General features: G+C 35.6%; 1 protein-coding gene across 1 annotated transcript in view; it reads right to left on the reverse strand.

Moving 5' to 3' along the window:
* ITGBL1 (integrin subunit beta like 1) overlaps window positions 1-18,160 on the reverse strand; it is a 221,181-nt gene that overhangs the window by 83,237 nt on the left and 119,784 nt on the right. The window contains exons 6-7 of the mRNA XM_012751850.3: window positions 16,587-16,727; window positions 5,981-6,127 (exon numbers count right to left, since the gene is read on the reverse strand). Of these exons, the coding sequence (XP_012607304.2) occupies window positions 5,981-6,127; window positions 16,587-16,727 (288 nt within the window). The remainder of the gene's footprint in view (window positions 1-5,980; window positions 6,128-16,586; window positions 16,728-18,160) is intronic.

Genomic DNA, 18,160 nt, shown 5'->3' on the forward strand with positions numbered 1-18,160 from the left:
ATGGGAAAATCTGAAGATGTGCTTTGTCAATAAAAGCGAGAGATAAACTATGACTTCAACTGAAAAATCTCCAGATGGTGGGAATTTGGCATGCTATTATTCTTTGAAAGTATATTCATAGGTGAGGGAATTGAAAGAATTTGCTTAATTCATTAATTAAAGCATACTAATTGATAAAAATGAGGACATGGTTTCTTTTTTCTAGAAGGTACACTATTAAATAATTATCCTCAATTTATCATTCCTCCTCCGGTTCATACCTTCCCTTATGGGAGTGTATGGTTATGTGTTTAAGGAACTAGAACATATGCCATGCCTCTTAGAACAAGCCTGATAAAAGAAAACCAAAGGGCACAGAGGACAGACAACAAAGGCACATGGGACTGCAGGACCAGACAAAAAATGATTTAGCCACAAGGACAAATGATGATCAAAGGCGGCAAACACTGCAAACCACAAGCCTCTGAATAATAATGCCTGCAGATAAATCATTTGTTTTGATGCTAATAAAAGTCAATGAAAGGAGTTTGATAAATGGCAAAAGTTTATAACACTAAGAGCAAAATACATCAAGAAGGGCTAACAGATTACCTAAACTGTCACTACTGATGGGTGAAGAGAACCTCTCTTCTGCTCCTGGTAGGAAGGTATACTGGGACAATTTTTCTAGAGATTACAGATTGTTTGGGCATGTTTTTATTCAAAAGATTTAACCTATTTTTATTTAGATCTATGCATTTCACAGCCAAGACTTAGTACTAAGGATTTATACACAAATCTGCTACAAGAATGTATGACACTTAGAACTTGAATCAAATAAGAGACAATATACATGGCTAATAAAAGAGGATGAAATTATTTTGCTACAACCATATAATGGAATATATGCAGCCATTTCAATGTTTTTGCGGAATTATATTTGTAACATGGAAGCACATTTATTATATATTGTTCAGGAAATTGGTATGTTAAAAGAACCTGTAAATTATCTATAACAGCAGATCTGGAGTCAGGGAAGCCTGTATTAAAAGTTTTTTTATTAATAAATTGTGCCTTCAGAACTTATTATATAAGATCGGAGACTCTTCAAACTTCCTATTTCTTTTTCTATAAAGAGAATAATTTTACTTCTTCCTACCTCATTGTGTTTTTAGAAAATTTAACAAAATGCATTCAATAGTCTTAGCATTTTCACCTATTGAATAAGTGCACATAAACTCTGTTGACAGAATATCATAAATACATCATTTGTAAAATACATGAATATTTATATTTATTTTTATTTGTATATTGATAATGATAATATAAATATATAGCTAGAAACCTCAACTGTTTATAGTGTGATTTCTATTGTGTTTGCTCGTTTGTTTACTTTGGCTTAACTTTATTCCCTAAATTTTGTATGTGGAAGAGAGTATCAGTGAAGAGTTCTGCTGCAATAACAAACAACTCCAAAATCTCACTTGCTAAAAACAACAAAAATCTCTCTCTCCCTCATGTTGCAGGCCTTTGGTGGGTCAGCAGAGGTTTCTGCTAACCGTCCTCATTCAGAAATGCAGGCAAATGGATCAGCCACTATCTCAAGCATTGCAAATCCTCACACCACAGCGAAAGAGAGGACGGCAAATCTTTCACTGCCTCATAAGGCTTCTGCTCACATGAGACACATGTCACTTTTGCTCACATTTTTTGACCAAAGCCAGACTAATACTCAGGAGAACCTCAAAATAATAAAAATGTATTTGTAAGTCAGGAAGCATTTAAAACTTATGGGTAGCGTATCATATGCCATTATAGTTATAGTTTTTGAGTAGAACATTGATATAAGAATACAGAAAGTGGTTCCCCATCTCTACTCCCAAGAGCTGAAATTACAATGAATAATCGAATATCTATATTCAATTAGTTGTACAAGGTACATCTAATTAAGTGAAAAGGTAAATAAGAAAATAAGGAATAGAAATCAAGGAACTACAGGAAAAACAGATAATTTAGAATTTCATCTAACCTATTCCCCTACAAGTATCTAAAGAATGGAGAAACAAACACCACATGTACTCACTATTAAATTGGAACCAACTGATGAGAGCACATGTGCATAGAATGGAAATCAATGGAGGGGAGGAGTGGGGAGGAGGGGATGGGCGAAAACCTACCTAACGGGTACAGTGGACACTAACTGGGTGACAGGCACACTTATAACCTTGACTCAAGCATTAAAAAAGCAGCCCTTCTAACCAAAAACATTTGTACTCCCATAATACTTTGAAATTAAAACACACACACACACACACACAATGATCACACTTAGTCATCACTAGCAGAAGCAAGTAATCTAATTTAATTTTTAATTTAAAAAAAAAAATGCCTTCACTTGGGCCCCGAAGAGCTTCCATACATTCTACCAGGAGATTTTTTATTTTTTAATTTTGCCCCAGCTGGTGAGCTGATGAGACTATCAGGCTTAGGAACTGATGGGCCTTGTAATTGCTTTCCGCACTCATGTAACCACAGCTGCGGTCTTCATTCATAAATGGCAAAACTAATCCTTTAAAAGTTTTCATATTGGCCATTTGCTTCAAAATATCCAGTGCATGGCTGGGCGAGGTGGCTCACGCCTGTAATCCTAGCTCTCTGGGAGGCCGAGGCGGGCGGATTGCTCGAGGTCAGGAGTTCAAAACCAGCCTGAGTGAGAGCGAGACCCAGTCTCTACTATAAATAGAAAGAAATTAATTGACCAACTAATATATATAGAAAAAATTAGCCAGGCATGGTGGCACATGCCTGTAGTCCCAGCTACTCGAGAGGCTGAGGCAGAAGGATCGTTTGAGCCCAGGAGTTTGAGGTTGCTGTGAGCGAGGCTGACTCCACGACACTCACTCTAGCCTGGACAACAAAGTGAGACTCTGTCTCAAAAAAAAAAATAATAATAATAATAATCCAGTGCCGATGAGTGTGCAGATGTAGCACCACAAGAAAAGAAGGGTCTCTGACCACTGATCCAAGCACTAGGCTGGCAGTAGTGAATTCTTGGTTTTCATTCTCAAAAATCTTCTGTTTCGTTATCATTCCCTGGGAAATCCCTTCATTCACCAACACCTTCATTTCTGTATGAGGTGACTAGTGAAGCTTATTATTTATCTTTAAAGTACCGCTAGAGGCTTACATGAACTATAAATTTGTTTCAATCATAATTCTACACATGTATTCAACAACTTTAAACAAATATGCTTTAAAAATACTCTGACTTAAAATGGTAGCTAGGTAAGTTAGCAAATCTCAAGAAAGATGGGAAAAAAATATGTGTTAGAAGAGCAAATCTAGCTGGAGTTTATTAAAGGTTGATATATATATATATATATATATATATCCATGATAATTTTCTTGTACTTGTTCTATATATTAAAAATATTAGACAAATGAAAAATCATTGGTTCAAGTATACACTTAAAGTGATTTTCTGTATTTGAGAGATAGTTCATACGTTTATAAAATATCTTAATTTTCTATTATATAATTTGTCAATTTTCACCTCAAGGTATAAAAACATTTGTAAAACTGAATAAATTTTGTCCAATTGTTTTCATTTTGAAAAATAAGCACACATCCCTATTATTAATAGTTTCTGTTCTATTTACTTCTATTAATGACATAACCACTTGCAGTTTTAATAATTTTGCAGAATGCAAGTCTCTTGACTTTATAGGTTTTAAGATATCGGACCTCCCTGTGCTTTATCACTTTAAGATAACAAAAATTACTGTACCTAAACTTTTCTAAAGTAAATATAACTGGAAGAGTTTTCTCAAGAACAAAAATCTATTTCTGAGATAAAGTTATTTTCTTTGCCTCCCAAGCTTTTCAATTTGGAGTAGAATTGTCCAAGTATTACAACACATTTTTGAAAAGATACACGTATTTTTAATAAAAAGAGACACTGATTAGCTTTCCTATGTTTTGTTTTGTTTTGTTTTGTTTTTCTATTTTCTTTCTTTCTTTCTTTTTCTTTTTTTTACATGGCTGGGCACAATAGATAAAGCTTTTGGTAAATGTAAAATAACTTATTTTTGGCTGTAGATTGTGAGTGTGGGTAAACAAGAGTAGTCTGAGGGACACTAACTTTAATCTTTATTACTTTAAAAGCATGCTAGGCTTACTCAGCAGTATAATGACAATATTATTAACATAAATAGAAGAGTGGTTCCTGTCTTGTGTTATTGGTGAAACACAGGGCTAGTCAGAAAAATATTTCTGAAATTAAAAAAAAACATTCTTTCTACCCATATCCTACTCTCTGGTACAAATAATCTTGGAGACTTTAGGGAGTTTTCTATATAAAGAAAGTTTTCTTATAACTATAAGTGATCAAAAGGACAGACAAGCAATGTCAAGGATGTGCAGAAATTGGAACCTTCATACAGTGTTGGTGGGAATGGAAAACAGTATGGCCATTTTAAAGACAGTTTTGCATTACCTCAAAAAGGTAAACCTAGTGTCAACATATGACTCAGCAATTCTACTCTTAGATATAAACCCCAAAGAAATTAAAACACATGTTCATGTGAAAATTTGCACATAGACATTCAAACAGCATGACTCATAATGATCAAAAAGTAGAAACCACCCATGCTCAAATGTTCATCAACTGACGAATGGATAAACAACTGAGGTATATCCATACAATGAAGTATTTTCAGCCATAAAAAGAAATGAGTACTGATATATTCTACAACCTTGATAAACCTTGCAAACAGTATACTAAGTGAAAAATGCCTGATGCAAAAAGAACACAGACTTTATGATTCAATTTATGTGGAATATTCAGAATAGGTAAATCCATAGAGACAGAAAATAGATTAATGTTTTCTAGAGGTTGGGGGACAAGGCAATGGGGGTGACTCTTACGGGGTACAGGAGTTTTTGTGGCAATGAAAATTCTCTAGAATTAGATAACAGTGATGGTTGCGTAATTCTGTCATTATATTAAAAATACTGAGTTGCATGTGAATTTTATGGTATGTGAATTATATCTCAATAAAAAAGAACATTTTTAAAAAAGAAAAATGCAGCATAAAATTAAATTTCTCCTCTAACATTCATGTAAAGAAAGTCTTTCTACTTTTCTTCTTTCTTGAACAAAATTTGTAATAACTTCAATTACCAGTTCTTCCCAAAGCATTTCATGAAATAATATGAAATAATATAATAATATATAAAAATAATATATATAATAAATATATATTATATATTATATAAATATATATTATATATATAATAAAATAATATAATATAATATATTATTATAATATATTATTATAATATATAATATAATAAAATAATAATATTTCATATTATTAATTTGCTATTATTGTGGGAGAGATGAAATTGTATTTCTTATTTTGATAAATCAAAAAGAATGGAACCAGTGTTCCTCTAGATGAAGTTTTCCTTCTCCTCCAATTTGTACTTATCTCATACCAAGAACACACCTGAGGCTACATGCCTTCTAAAACAACAAAATCGTGTTCATAGCTACCTGTCTATACAATGCTTTTTCAAAAGCCAACAGTCTCCTCAAAATAATATATTGAGGAGGTTTCACAAATGTCAGTGGACAATTAGATGATCTCATTTAGAAAGCTTTAAGCAAACATCCAAACTTTCTTTTTTTAATGTATCACTGAACTGAATTGAACTGAACTGAAATTGAACATACCCCAAAGCTAACACAGGCTGACAGAGTGAGTAAGTGAGTGAGTAAGTGACTGAATGTGTATGTGTGTAACAGAGACAGAGACAGAGAGAGATTTCTTCATGTACTTTTGTTCACGGAAATTGGATTTATTATTAGTTCTGAAAAGACTAATAATCCCTCATTCGGGCATCTTGCCTATTTCTTAAATAAGATATATGTGAACTGAATTCATTTGAGTCATATGATTAGGAGACAGTGACAAGCCCTGAGAGAGACCTCACTTACCCCTTCCAGAGCAAGGCAGATCAGAGCTTCCCTGACATTTCTTGATACTCTCCTCAGCCGACAGTGGGCAGGACCGTGGGTGCTCACATTTTTTTCCATGCCAGCCTGCTTTGCAGTCACATCTTCCACAATTACACTGCCCATGACCTTCACAATGAGAGGAGTAAAAAATAAAAATGTATGCAAAGATAATGAAGTCAGAATTAGTTTTCATTCTAACAGTGAATGTCTCAAATGAGTCAGGACCTTAATTAACAAAATATAAAACATGCAGGCAAAGGCATGTTTTTCTCAAACTCTTAAACAATTGATATACATTAATTGATTATGGGGGGGTAAAGAAATACAACAACTGAAGATAAGCAGTTTAGTGGGGCTGTAAATTCGAATCTATCAAAATCCAGATGCAGGTGATTTTATTGGTCTCCTGGGGCCTAAAAGGAATATTTGATGGATTTGACAATTAATTCCTGTGGAGGGGAGCCATAGGAAAAGGAAAACAATTTGTTTTTGAAGCAAGGTTTTTTTAATGAACCATTCAACTGATCTTTATCTATGGAGGTCTCACACCACAGAAAAACTAGGAACCATGAAATGACAAAAAGCAATGAAACCTAGAATTTGGGGTTTCTTTTCTTTTGTTTCTGTTTTTGCTTTTTTATTTCAGGATATTATGAGGGTACAAACATTTTGGTTACATTTTATATCATTGCCTTTCCCTAGAGGGGGTTAGAGGCATGCCTCCCCCCCACCATGCACACCGTGTCCTATAGTTGTGAGTTTATTTCCCCCAACCCTTCCATCTCTGGAGAATATTACGACCATGTGAGCACCATAGTGTTGATCAGTCAGTGCCAGTTTGATGGCCAGTACAAGTGGAGCCTATTCTTCTGATCTTGTGATACCTCACTTTGGATAATGGGCTCAATCCAGGAAAATATAAGAGGTGCTAGATCACTGTCATTCCTTATAATTGAGTAGTATTCTATTGTCTACATATACCAAATTTTATTAATCCACTCATGAATTGATGGGCACTTACATTGTTTCCACATCTTTCAACAGTGAATTGTGCTGCCATAAACATTCGGGTGCAAATGTCTTTACTATAGAATGTCTTTTGCTCTTTGGGGTAGATGCCTACTGCTGCTATTGAGGATCAAATGGCATTTCTATTTCTAGCTCCTTGAGGTATCTCCAAATTCTTTTCCACAGAGGTTGCACTAATTTGCAGTCCCACCAACAGTGTAAGAGTGTTCTTGTCTCTCTGCATCCTCGCCAGCATTTGTTGTCTTGGGATTTTTTGATAGAGGCCAATCTCACTGGGGTTAGGTGATATCTCATTGTGGTTTTGATTTGCATTTCCCTAATGATTAGAGATGTTGAACATTTTTTTATATGTTTGCTGGCCATTATTCTGTCTTCTTTTGAAAATTTTCTGTTCATTTCTATTGCCCATTTATTGATGGGGTTGTTTGATTTTTGTTTGTTTGTTTTACTGCGTTTTTTAAGTTCTAGATAGATTCTTGTTATTTATTAGTCCTTTATTGGATGTGTAGAGAACAATTATTTTCTCCCATTCTGTAGGCTGTCTATTCACTCTAATGATAGTTTCCTTGGTTGTGCAAGGAACTTTTTAATTTGATCAGACCCCATTTATTTATTTTTGTTGCTGTGATGATTGCTTTGGGGGTCTTCTTCAAAAATTCTTTGCCTAGGCCAATGTCTGAAAGGGTCTTCCCAACATCTTCTTCTAGAATTCTTAAGGTTTCATGCCTTGAGTTTAAGTCTGTTATCCATCTTGAATTTGTTTTTGTGGGAGGTTAGAGGTGGGGATCCAGTTTCATTTTTTTGCATGTAGCTATCCAGTTTTCCCAGCACCATTTATGGAAAAGAGATTCTTTTCTCCAGTGTATATTTTTTGTCTGCTTCGTCAAAGATTAGATTAAATTCCTTGACACATGGATACAGAGTTTATAAAGAACTGTGATGGATGGTGGTATGCTATAGAAAAAACCACCTACCTACATTATCAAACAGTGGTTTACAATCCTGGTCTTATTACTTACAGTGTGGGTCTGGTTAAATGACAGTCTCTTTGAGTTTGTTTCTTCATTTTTAAACAAGACCATAATACATTTTATATTCCATATTTTGGGGAAGTATATTATTTATATTAAAATGCTACATAAAATGAGCTGCTCTTATTTTTATTCATTTGAGCCCACATATGTAACCAAGAAGAGGAAAGAATGATAATTTCAACTGAGCTTTTCCTAATTCTTAATAAACTTGAAGATGCTCATCATTACTGATGCAGAACAAAGGAGATTTCCATAATTGCTGTGAAAATGCATGAAGAATTTTAAAAGCAGTGGAATTACACTTTTAAAAAGTATATCGGGTACAATGTTAATGCATGAAAACTCATGCTATTTTGTCTTTGGCAGCTGACATTAATGTATATCATGCAATATGGAAATTGGCCTTCAGTGAAGTCTGGACTCTTTTACCAATATTCCCTGAGGTTTGTGAGTCCATCTCTTGAGTTTGAAAATTTTGGACAATACACATTTGCAGAAGCTTTTCACTGTCCATTAATCTGGGTTTTTTGTTTGTTTGCTTGCTTTTTAGAGACAGGGAGACAGGGTCTCACTCTGTCACCCAGCCTGAAGTACAGTGGCATGATCATAGCTCACTGCAGCCTCAAACTCCTGGGCTTCATGCCATCCTCCTGCCTTAGCCTCCTGAGTAGCTGGGACTACAAGCATGGGCCAAGGCCCAGCTACTTTTTTTCTTATTTTTTGTAGAGTCAGGGTCTTGTTGTGTTGCCCAGGATGGTCTCTAACTCCTGGCCTCAAGTGATCCACCTATTTCAGCCCTCCAAAGCACTGGAATTGTAGGCATGAGCCACTGTGCCTAGCCTAACCTGGTTACTTATGGAGAAAGTCACAAAATCATAGGCCAAAGTAGGATGAGATATTAGGGATCACTGAATCCAAATTTCTCATTTAACACTAAATTCAATCCAGTGAGCATTTATTGAGAACCTACTGTGTAACAGTGTCGATTCAACAAATTGCTGTCATCATTAATCTTCAGTCATGGAGCTCATCATTTGATAGGAAAATAAAATTATGATTATTAATAAATATATGATTGTTAATATGATCATTTAGGCCTTCCAATATGAGAATTTCTCTTATAATACTTTATACTTACTAACAATTATATTTCATAGGTTGTTGGATTCTGTGGCTTTTGTCATTTAACTGTCCCAGCCTAAGAAGTTCATATCCTTCTTCTCAGCCTGCATGTAAGTTAGGATAAACTTTTCAAACAGACCTACATTGCAAATGCATACATAACTAACAGTTTTTAGCACATAAACCTTTAACATTTAAATTACGGTCAATTCTGCTGTTTTATAGGAGTCAATGGCTTTGAAACTCTTGAAGATAAGTGGTTTTATCTCAGGGACGGTTAGATCTGCCATGAGGAAACTAGACAAAGTGCAGAACATGCTGCCATTTGTGAAAGACTAGTTGACACTTTAACAATAAAACTGAAAAACAGGTTGAAAGAGGAAAAAAGGTCTCTACATTTAAAAGTTTAAAATGGTTGTCAAAGTTAGAACAAAGCATCTAGCAGGGGTGGATGCCCAGAAATCCTTACCTACTCAAGGGAATGCCATCTGCTATAGTGGTCCACCTGAAATCATAGGCCGTAACACATGCTCCACGCATAGATTCACATCCCTGGGCAGAAGAATGAAGCGGAAATTTTGGGGGCAAAGGTGTGGAGGGAGACCAGTGGCCGAGGGAAGAATGTTCTCAAGTTGCATGGTTGGAACACATGTACAAGAGCAGTAATTATTTTCTGAGGTTCATTTACATGTTGACATTCAAAAAAACCATGGTGGAATAAAACAAAACCTAAAGTCAGTTAGATGTCATTAAAAAGAGATTTTTTTAGAGTTAGAATCGGATCCAATTAATATCAAAGGAAGTCAGATTAATTGTGGAGGCCTTAATAAAATGTTTAAAAATGCAGATGCTCTAGACCCAGAAGAAGAAATCTCCGGCAATCTTTTACCTTAATGCTCCCATATTCACTTTCTGTTTTTTTATTATTTTCCTTGGGTAGTTTTTAATTCTCTGAATTTTTTCCCCTAGCATAAAGCTATTAAGGCTGCTTTATTTTTATATCCCACTGCTATTTCTGTGCTTTGCCATAAACACCAGGAGGAAAATATAGCCTACAAGGTCCCACACCACTATTTCCTGTGCACTTAATGCCGCATCATGAGCATTCTCAGGCATTACTCCTACAAATCCATGCTTCATCTCTAGCATTGTCAACTCTAAGGAAAGTTGGAAAGACCATATATAATGTGTCCTTACTTTTGCGGTGTACGTGATGACCCTAACTTCCTAGGTTTTCTACTTCAGCCTTGTAGTCCAGCCCTTGCTTTACCTAATCAAAACACACGTGCAGTCAACAGGGATGAATTTATGAGACAGTGCCATTGCTGTGATTGGTTATAGGATGAAATGCTTTGCCCCTAAATGGGAAAGTATCAAAGTGGGAGAATATCATTTAGTTCAGGAAGGCCACCCTCTTCCTCAAATCCTCCAATTCTGTGTCTTCTAAACTTTGCTACCAAGATTTAATATCACTTGAATAAGTTCGAGCCAACGAAAAAAGGGGCCTTTAAATATGAGTGAAATTAAGTCAGCCATCTATAATAAATGAAATTCTTGAAATGCAGTGAATATATGGCGAACAGTTTACATGATGAAAACTGTGGCATAGGATGTTTTTGATGTTTTATTGTTTAGGGAAAGTAGGATTTCCTAAATCAAATATCCCAATAAAGATTATAGAAGAAGCAAATGTAAAAGCAATGAAGGAAGGTTTCTATAAATATACTCTACTATAATAAAAAATAGTATTGGCAATGGTATTGCCTAGTTTAAATGTTTATTAGAGATGAGGCCGGGTGAGGTGGCTCATGCCTGTAATCCTAGCACTCCAGGAGGCCAAGGCGGGAGGATTGCTCAAGGTCAGGAGTTCGAAACTAGCCTGAGCAGCAGTGCAACCCCTTCTCTACTAAAAATAGAAATGAATTAATTGGCCAACTAAAAATATACAGAAATAAATTAGCTGGGCATGGTGGCGCATGCCTGCAGTCCTAGCTACTTGGGAGGCTGAGGCAGAAGGATCGCCTGACCCCAGGAGTTTGAGGTTGCTGTGAGCTAGGCTGATGCCATGGCACTCTAATCTGGGCAACAGAGCGAGACTCTCTCTCTCAAAAAACAAAAAACAAACAAAAAAAAACCAAAAAGAGATGAATTGACAGAAGTTTAAAACATAAACATAACTTTTACTTTCCCAACAATGAAAATTATATTCTACATCTCTCAGAATTCAGTCACTTGCTGTCACAATATATTTCAGAATGTCAGAGATCCCACTTTAAATGAAATTTTTCATTTCTGACAAAATCTTCTATGATATTTAATCAGTAGAGTTAGAAAATCACTTAGCAATGCAAGATATTGATACTAGATTCTTAAGCAGGTATTGAGCATTTCAGAGAAGAGAGGAAATTATAAAATAAAACTGCAATTTTTCTTCTAAAGTTACCAGTTTCTCAATTCCAGCATGAAAGTTATGCCAAAGAGGGATAAAAGGGATCATTTGATAGGGATAAAATCAAGAAGATGAAAATGTTTGATTTTGATTTATAAAGAAGAGTTTAGAAATAATAAGATCTATTTAGCATCAAAATCCCATAGATTGCCATAACATATTATGTCAGGGTCTTTTATAAATAAATAATGAAAAAGTCATAAAATAAGAAATTAGAAGACGTGTGTCCTTGATCTAGATGTGCCACTATCCTTTCTGAGCCTCTTCCTAATATACTTTATCTTTCACATGAAAGAAAGAACTAGAAAAAGAAAAATTTACCACATTGATCTAAAATGCAATGCTTCCATGCTAGTTTGTCAAATTTACACTTATGTTAAATTTGCATGGTAGGAGTTCATTTCAATGCTTCTAAGAAGTACTCCTTTAAACCAAGTAGGCAGAAAATCAACAAATAGAGATGAAAGATATAGAATGTTGTTGTTTATCTCTGATATCAAACATCAGAAGAATTCAAATGAGAGAACTGCTCTCAAAAGACCTATACATGTTTATTACACACACACACACACACAAAGCAATGGAATAACAATATAGTACTCAGTATTGGTGTAATCTATCTACTCTAAAGGTGGCCACAACCCAATCTGGACCACTTGGACAGGAATATTTACCATAGCAGCAGCTATCAAGTGGTACCAAGGCCATGCTGACAAAGGAGGAGCTATACAGCCTCTCAGGCTATTTTAGGAAAGGGCATTGGCACCAAAGCTTATTTTTTATTTATAGCCATTGTGCTCTTTTGAGTTAAGCTATCCAAACTCTGGAAACATCAGTCCAGGACAAATGCAGTTGCATCTATTCCAGACAAACATTCTTCGGTTGGAGGGTATATTTCTTTTTTTTTTTCTTTCTTTCTGTTTTTTTTTTTTTTACCGATTGACAGTTTTCATAGGTTATAGGGTATTTTTCTTTCTTTATAAATGATCAAAAAATGCCTATGAATTTGAATCTGATGTTCATAAGCAGCTGCTTACAAAGTAACATGAAGTCCATCAATAGACAAAAGCTTTGGGGAATAAATTAGATAAAACTAGTCCTTGTTATTTTTTAAAAATTCATTCCATATATTGATTTTTTCCTTTCAAGACAATGTAAGCTGAATATACTTAATCATTTCCTTTAGTTCCATTCCTTAATGTTTTGGCAATCCACAATGACAAATTTTCCCACATAGTACAGTTCTATCAAACAATTTCATTTTCCAAACTAATGTAACTGTAAGCCAGGACTATCCTTATATTTTCATCATTTTGGTAGGCAGCTGAAAGATAAAGTTTAAGGTCATGCCACGGCATATTTTTCCAATTATGGGATTTGGGAAATAGACCACAGTGGTAAACAGCCATCAGAAATAGAGCAGTTATTTCAGAATCAGGAAGTAAATTGAACATAACAAGCAGAACAGTCAGTACTTCACGATGGCTGGCCATATCCTGGTCATTACAATTACATTCTAATCTTGTCAATAGTATCATCTTTGAGGACTCTGTGTGTGTGTGTGTGTGTGTGTGTGTGTGTGTGTGCAGGTGCACAAGTCATGTTTGTGTATGGATTAATGAACACATACACACACGCATATACACACCATGTGGATGATGCACAATAAACTGGAATGAAAGAATAAATAAATAAAACTGACTTATTCGGGGGCAGGAACTGTGCTTCAACATATTTATATCCCCAGGACCCATGATGTAACAGGCATAAAATATTTAGATTTGAATGCATTATTGAATAGATGAATGGATAGAATGGAAATGAACAAATAAAATGAGATTGGCAATTAAAAGAGCCAAATTCAACTAATCCATCCAGAGACTTCCCTTGGACTTAAGTAAGACCCACATTCTCAGGATGGCAGGAATGGGAGCTAAAAATAAAACTGCATTTCATCTGAGCTTTATTACATTCTAGCCTTGCACAAAGAATTAGAGAATATCTATGGAGCTGGGTTACTGCTCTCTTGTAACACAAAGGCATTAACATACTCAGAAGTCAACTGTATGGCATCCTTCTTATGGTGCAATTTAGACTGGTATTGGCAAAACCACGAAGACTAATAACCCTGTAAGCACAATAAAGTACAGTAGACAGAATTCTACATATTTATTAAAAATGAAGAAATAATCCAGATGGAATCCTGCCTCATATTATGATCATATTCAGAGAAGCTTAGTTTTATAAGAAGTTTGAGCATTCAGAGGACAGTTCTTTCTTACCAAAATAAAATTGAAGTATTTTATTTGTAGCACCTGGAAATTAAACTACATGAGTGCTCAGGCTGTATGTGTTTTCAGATGACACTTAATGGCAGTGTGAACTTTATCAAGTTACTTAATTTCTCTGAAACTATTTCTTCTTCTGTTAAAATGTTGGTAATAATGTCTCCCTCCCTGAGTCAGTATAAAGATAGAATGGAATGAGGTGTCTGAAAGAACTGGGTGAGAGTCCAACAGAGTAGGATCTCTGATAATGAGTTTCTTCTTTCCTAAATTCCTCATCCTAAGTGTGGGAGCCAAGCTGCGGAGGACGGGCCACATTCAATTCACTGCAACCATGGAATCATAAAATATCAATCACAGACTGACGTTTTACTCAAACCAAGGCTGACTGTCCCATTGTCACTTCTTCCCACCCCTCCCTGTCTACACCCACAGCATGGAGGCTCACAGGAGAGGAAAGAACAGAAAATGTGAGGAAGAGAAAATAGGGCAGGAGGGAGAGGGGGGAATAGGCGGAGTGGAAAATTAGATTCCAGAGAGGCCTCCTCAATGACACTTCACCTACTCAACCTATAGTAACAGCTCTAAGCCCAAACAACTCGCAGCAGGAACTGGGAGCTCATGAAAAGGCTGCAGTGTCAACTCAAGTGTCATTACAGCTCTCCCCCTCACAGTGAGGTGGACTGGCTCAAAGGACCCTGGATTGTCATGATAATGTAGTTATTTTGAGTTTTTCAACCCCACTCAAAAATCAGGATCAAGATTGGGATCATGAATTTAACAAGACAGAGTATATCCATGGAGGGAAAAAAGATATCACATCAGCAAGTCACAAATATACAATTTTTATATACAGCCTGCTATATATATATCCTTTATTTTCCTATTTTAAACTGTGTCAATTCGTGTTTATCTCACAATCTCAAAATGGCATTCTTAAATGGCATTTCCTGAACCCTAGCATAGTTTTAACTACCAACTCCATGCTTACAAGCCTAAATTCTCTTGTTTAGCCCTGACTCTCAGACTCATGTATTTAATAGGCTGGAAAATAATACCAACTTTAGCTTCCCATTTGTCCTTTATGCTCAAAATGTCTAGAAAAAACTTGACAATTTCCTTCTATATTCCCCATGGCACCAGCATTTTCCCAGACACCCAGACTAGAAATCTGGCCACGATAGCACTCTTCTACCTAAAACCATCACCAGCTCCCCACCGGCTTTAGAATAAAGCTTGGGTATGTAGCAAGGTAAGTTCATGTTCCTCACTAGTTTTACTGGTTACCACATCTTCCCTTCCTTGTACCTTCTGGTAATTTCAAACTGATTCAAGTTCCATGCACAGATCCTTCCCAACCCCCCATTCTTTCTGCCTGGGATGCTCTTCTCATCTTTCTTTTCCTGCAAGCCTCCCCTTGAGGGCAAAACCCCAGGTGCATTGTGATCCAACACGTCCTGAAATGCATGAGTCAACATCACCACCCCTGGGAAGAGCCGCATCACCCTAATTGAAATGTCAAACAGGCCCATCCCCAGACATTCTCAGTCTGTCTGGCATACAGAAGCCACTCAGTATTTGTTAGCTGTTTTATTACCAGGGTGTTGATAATGACGATAATGAAGAACCCTGACATATATAACTAACAGTAGAAAAATTGCCTCAAGAGAGTAGTGTTCACAAAACGTTTGGGGAATCCTCCAGAGCAGAGAGATTATCAGAAGAGGGAAACCCTTCTGCAATGGGAAGTTTTAGCAGCAGGCTTCCCTCAGCCAGTCTGGAAAAGCCTTTGAAGTTGCATAATCGTAATTAAATAGGGCAACTCTTTTATCTCCCTTAGCTGGCAAACTTTCAGGAGACCAGAGGAGTTTTCTGTCTACATGCACCAATCAAGCAGTCAAGCTTAAAGAGACATATAGGCATATTTCTCTGCCTTCTGAATTGTCAAATATAGCCGGACTGAAAATCCATAACTCAATTTTTACTAAATGACAGCTTTTCAGATAAATCTCTGACTAGTTTCTCTTTCTTTGCACCATTAAACATTCTGGCCAAATGCATTTTTTTCTTTGCATTTAGATTGCAAGCTCTATAAAGTCAAAGATCATGTATGTGGTGGAACCAGTAGCTCAGACACCCAGACTCTAACAGAAGGTATCTGCTCCATAAATATTTACGGTATAAAAATTTTAAATCTACTAAATGATATTCAATTCTCGACTAATCTGCAGAATGATTTTACTACAAATTCCATCAAAGAGTTAATGCACAAAAACATCCCTGAGAACTGTGTTATCTTAGGTTTTGTAATATATTAATATAGCTGTCCTAATCGTAACTATCCTGTTCATTGTCATCAGGTTTGCAGGTTTTGTAGTCTCAGAGTTGAGTTGAGCAGATATCTGGAGCTAATGGTTCATCTGCGTGAGAATTAAACTAATTTTAAAAGAGTGGGTACACTCTCATCTTTATAGTCTGCCAAATGTGTGAATTCTCAGGCTGTTTTCTAAGTTATAGCAGGAGCACTGTAAATATCAAATGTTTTGGAATGTGCTTTGGGATGCATATTTAGTTTACTGTAGAGTATTTGTGAGAATCAGAATGAATCCTGAGAATGGGGAAATGATTTTTTTTAATTTAAAGATAGAAATTGGGAGGGTCCTTACCTGAACAGAAATCATCAGAATATCGATCATAGACAGCTCTACAGTCCCTTTCATCACATTCACAGGTGTCCCCATGAATATCTCCCCAGTCTCCAGTTGGATCAACATCGTGGCAAGAACATTCACCACATACACAAGTCCCTAGATGGGAAGAAAAATTTTATGAGGATCCAGTCAAGAAAAACCATGAAATAAAGCATCTCATGTATTTTTTTCCTGTTGTTTACTCTGTATTTGGAAAATACATATATGTAGATAAAAATATTCTAAAAAGGAAAAGCACTATCTGAAGTTGATAGTAAAGATTTCTTAATAAATAAGTTATTATCTATGTCTATAATTATGTGAGATTGTGGATGTGTTATTAGCACTGTGATAGTTTCTCTCAAAGAAAATATAAAAATAATTTAAGATATAACCTTTGCCCTCAAGATGCTTACAATCCACTTGATAAAAAGAAAGCTAATGAAAGAAAAATTAGCAAAGACCAAAAGCAAGTATACTAACATTTTGTAAACTAGGACATAAATGCTATTAATATAAGAGTTTGCAGAAGGGGGATCAATGTTGGTTGGGGTAATTGGCAGTAGGTGGTCTGGAAAGTAAGGGAAATGTTCGAGGAGATGTTGGAGGCAGAACTTAAGGAAAGTCAAGAAAGCAAAAATAAGCAAAGAACAGTGGGGCTGAGCACAGAGGGCCTGAGGTGCATGCTAAGAAAGATGAAGAAGAAAGGTTTGCTAGATCACATGAACCCAGGTTACTGAAGATGTTGGAGATCAGACTAACGGGCATATCCTTAGTAATTCAGAGATTTGCACAGGGAAATTCCCAGCTGTAAATTTAGTGGAAAAACAAAGTTAAATCCCTTTCTTACATCAAAATAAGTACTAGCTGGATTAAAGATTTCAATGTACAAAATAAAACAATAGAATATAAAATGAAATTTCTTTTTATTCAAAACCCCCAAAGCACAATTATTAAAAGGAAAAAAGAAATAAACTTAACCACATAAAAATGTAAAATTTTGGTTGGAAACAATGCCATACAAAACCTAAGAGACTAAAAAAGCTGAAATAAGTATTTGATATGTATGTAAAAGATGATAAACACTTCCATAAACATATAAATAATTCATAGAAATCAATATGTAAAAGATTAATATGCCCAAGGCAAAATAGACAAAGGCAAACCACAATAATAAGAAATTTCTTAGAGAAATAATGATAAACATGGAAAATGTTTACCACTCAACCTATTGTTAGTAAGGGTTAGTGGTAGAGGTCTTTAAAACAATAGTGAGTAGAATCATTTTGGATGTCAGGTTGTCAGAGGTGAAGAAGACTGCTAGGATCCAGAGGTAGTAAAAGTGTAGGACAACAGGTACTCTCCTGATCTGAAATAGAGTATAAAATGGTAGAACTTTCTGCCTAGCAATTTTACACTATGTACTTTTTAGATGTGCGTTTAGCAAAGTAGTCCACTTCAATTAAAGTATCCAACAGAAAAGAACACAAAGTACATGCTCAGAAATATAAAATGTGGTTGTACTTATTGAAAAAAGTACTAGTGACCAA

This window comes from Microcebus murinus, chromosome 13 (assembly GCF_040939455.1).
Source record: "Microcebus murinus isolate Inina chromosome 13, M.murinus_Inina_mat1.0, whole genome shotgun sequence".
Classification (NCBI taxonomy): domain Eukaryota; kingdom Metazoa; phylum Chordata; class Mammalia; order Primates; family Cheirogaleidae; genus Microcebus; species Microcebus murinus.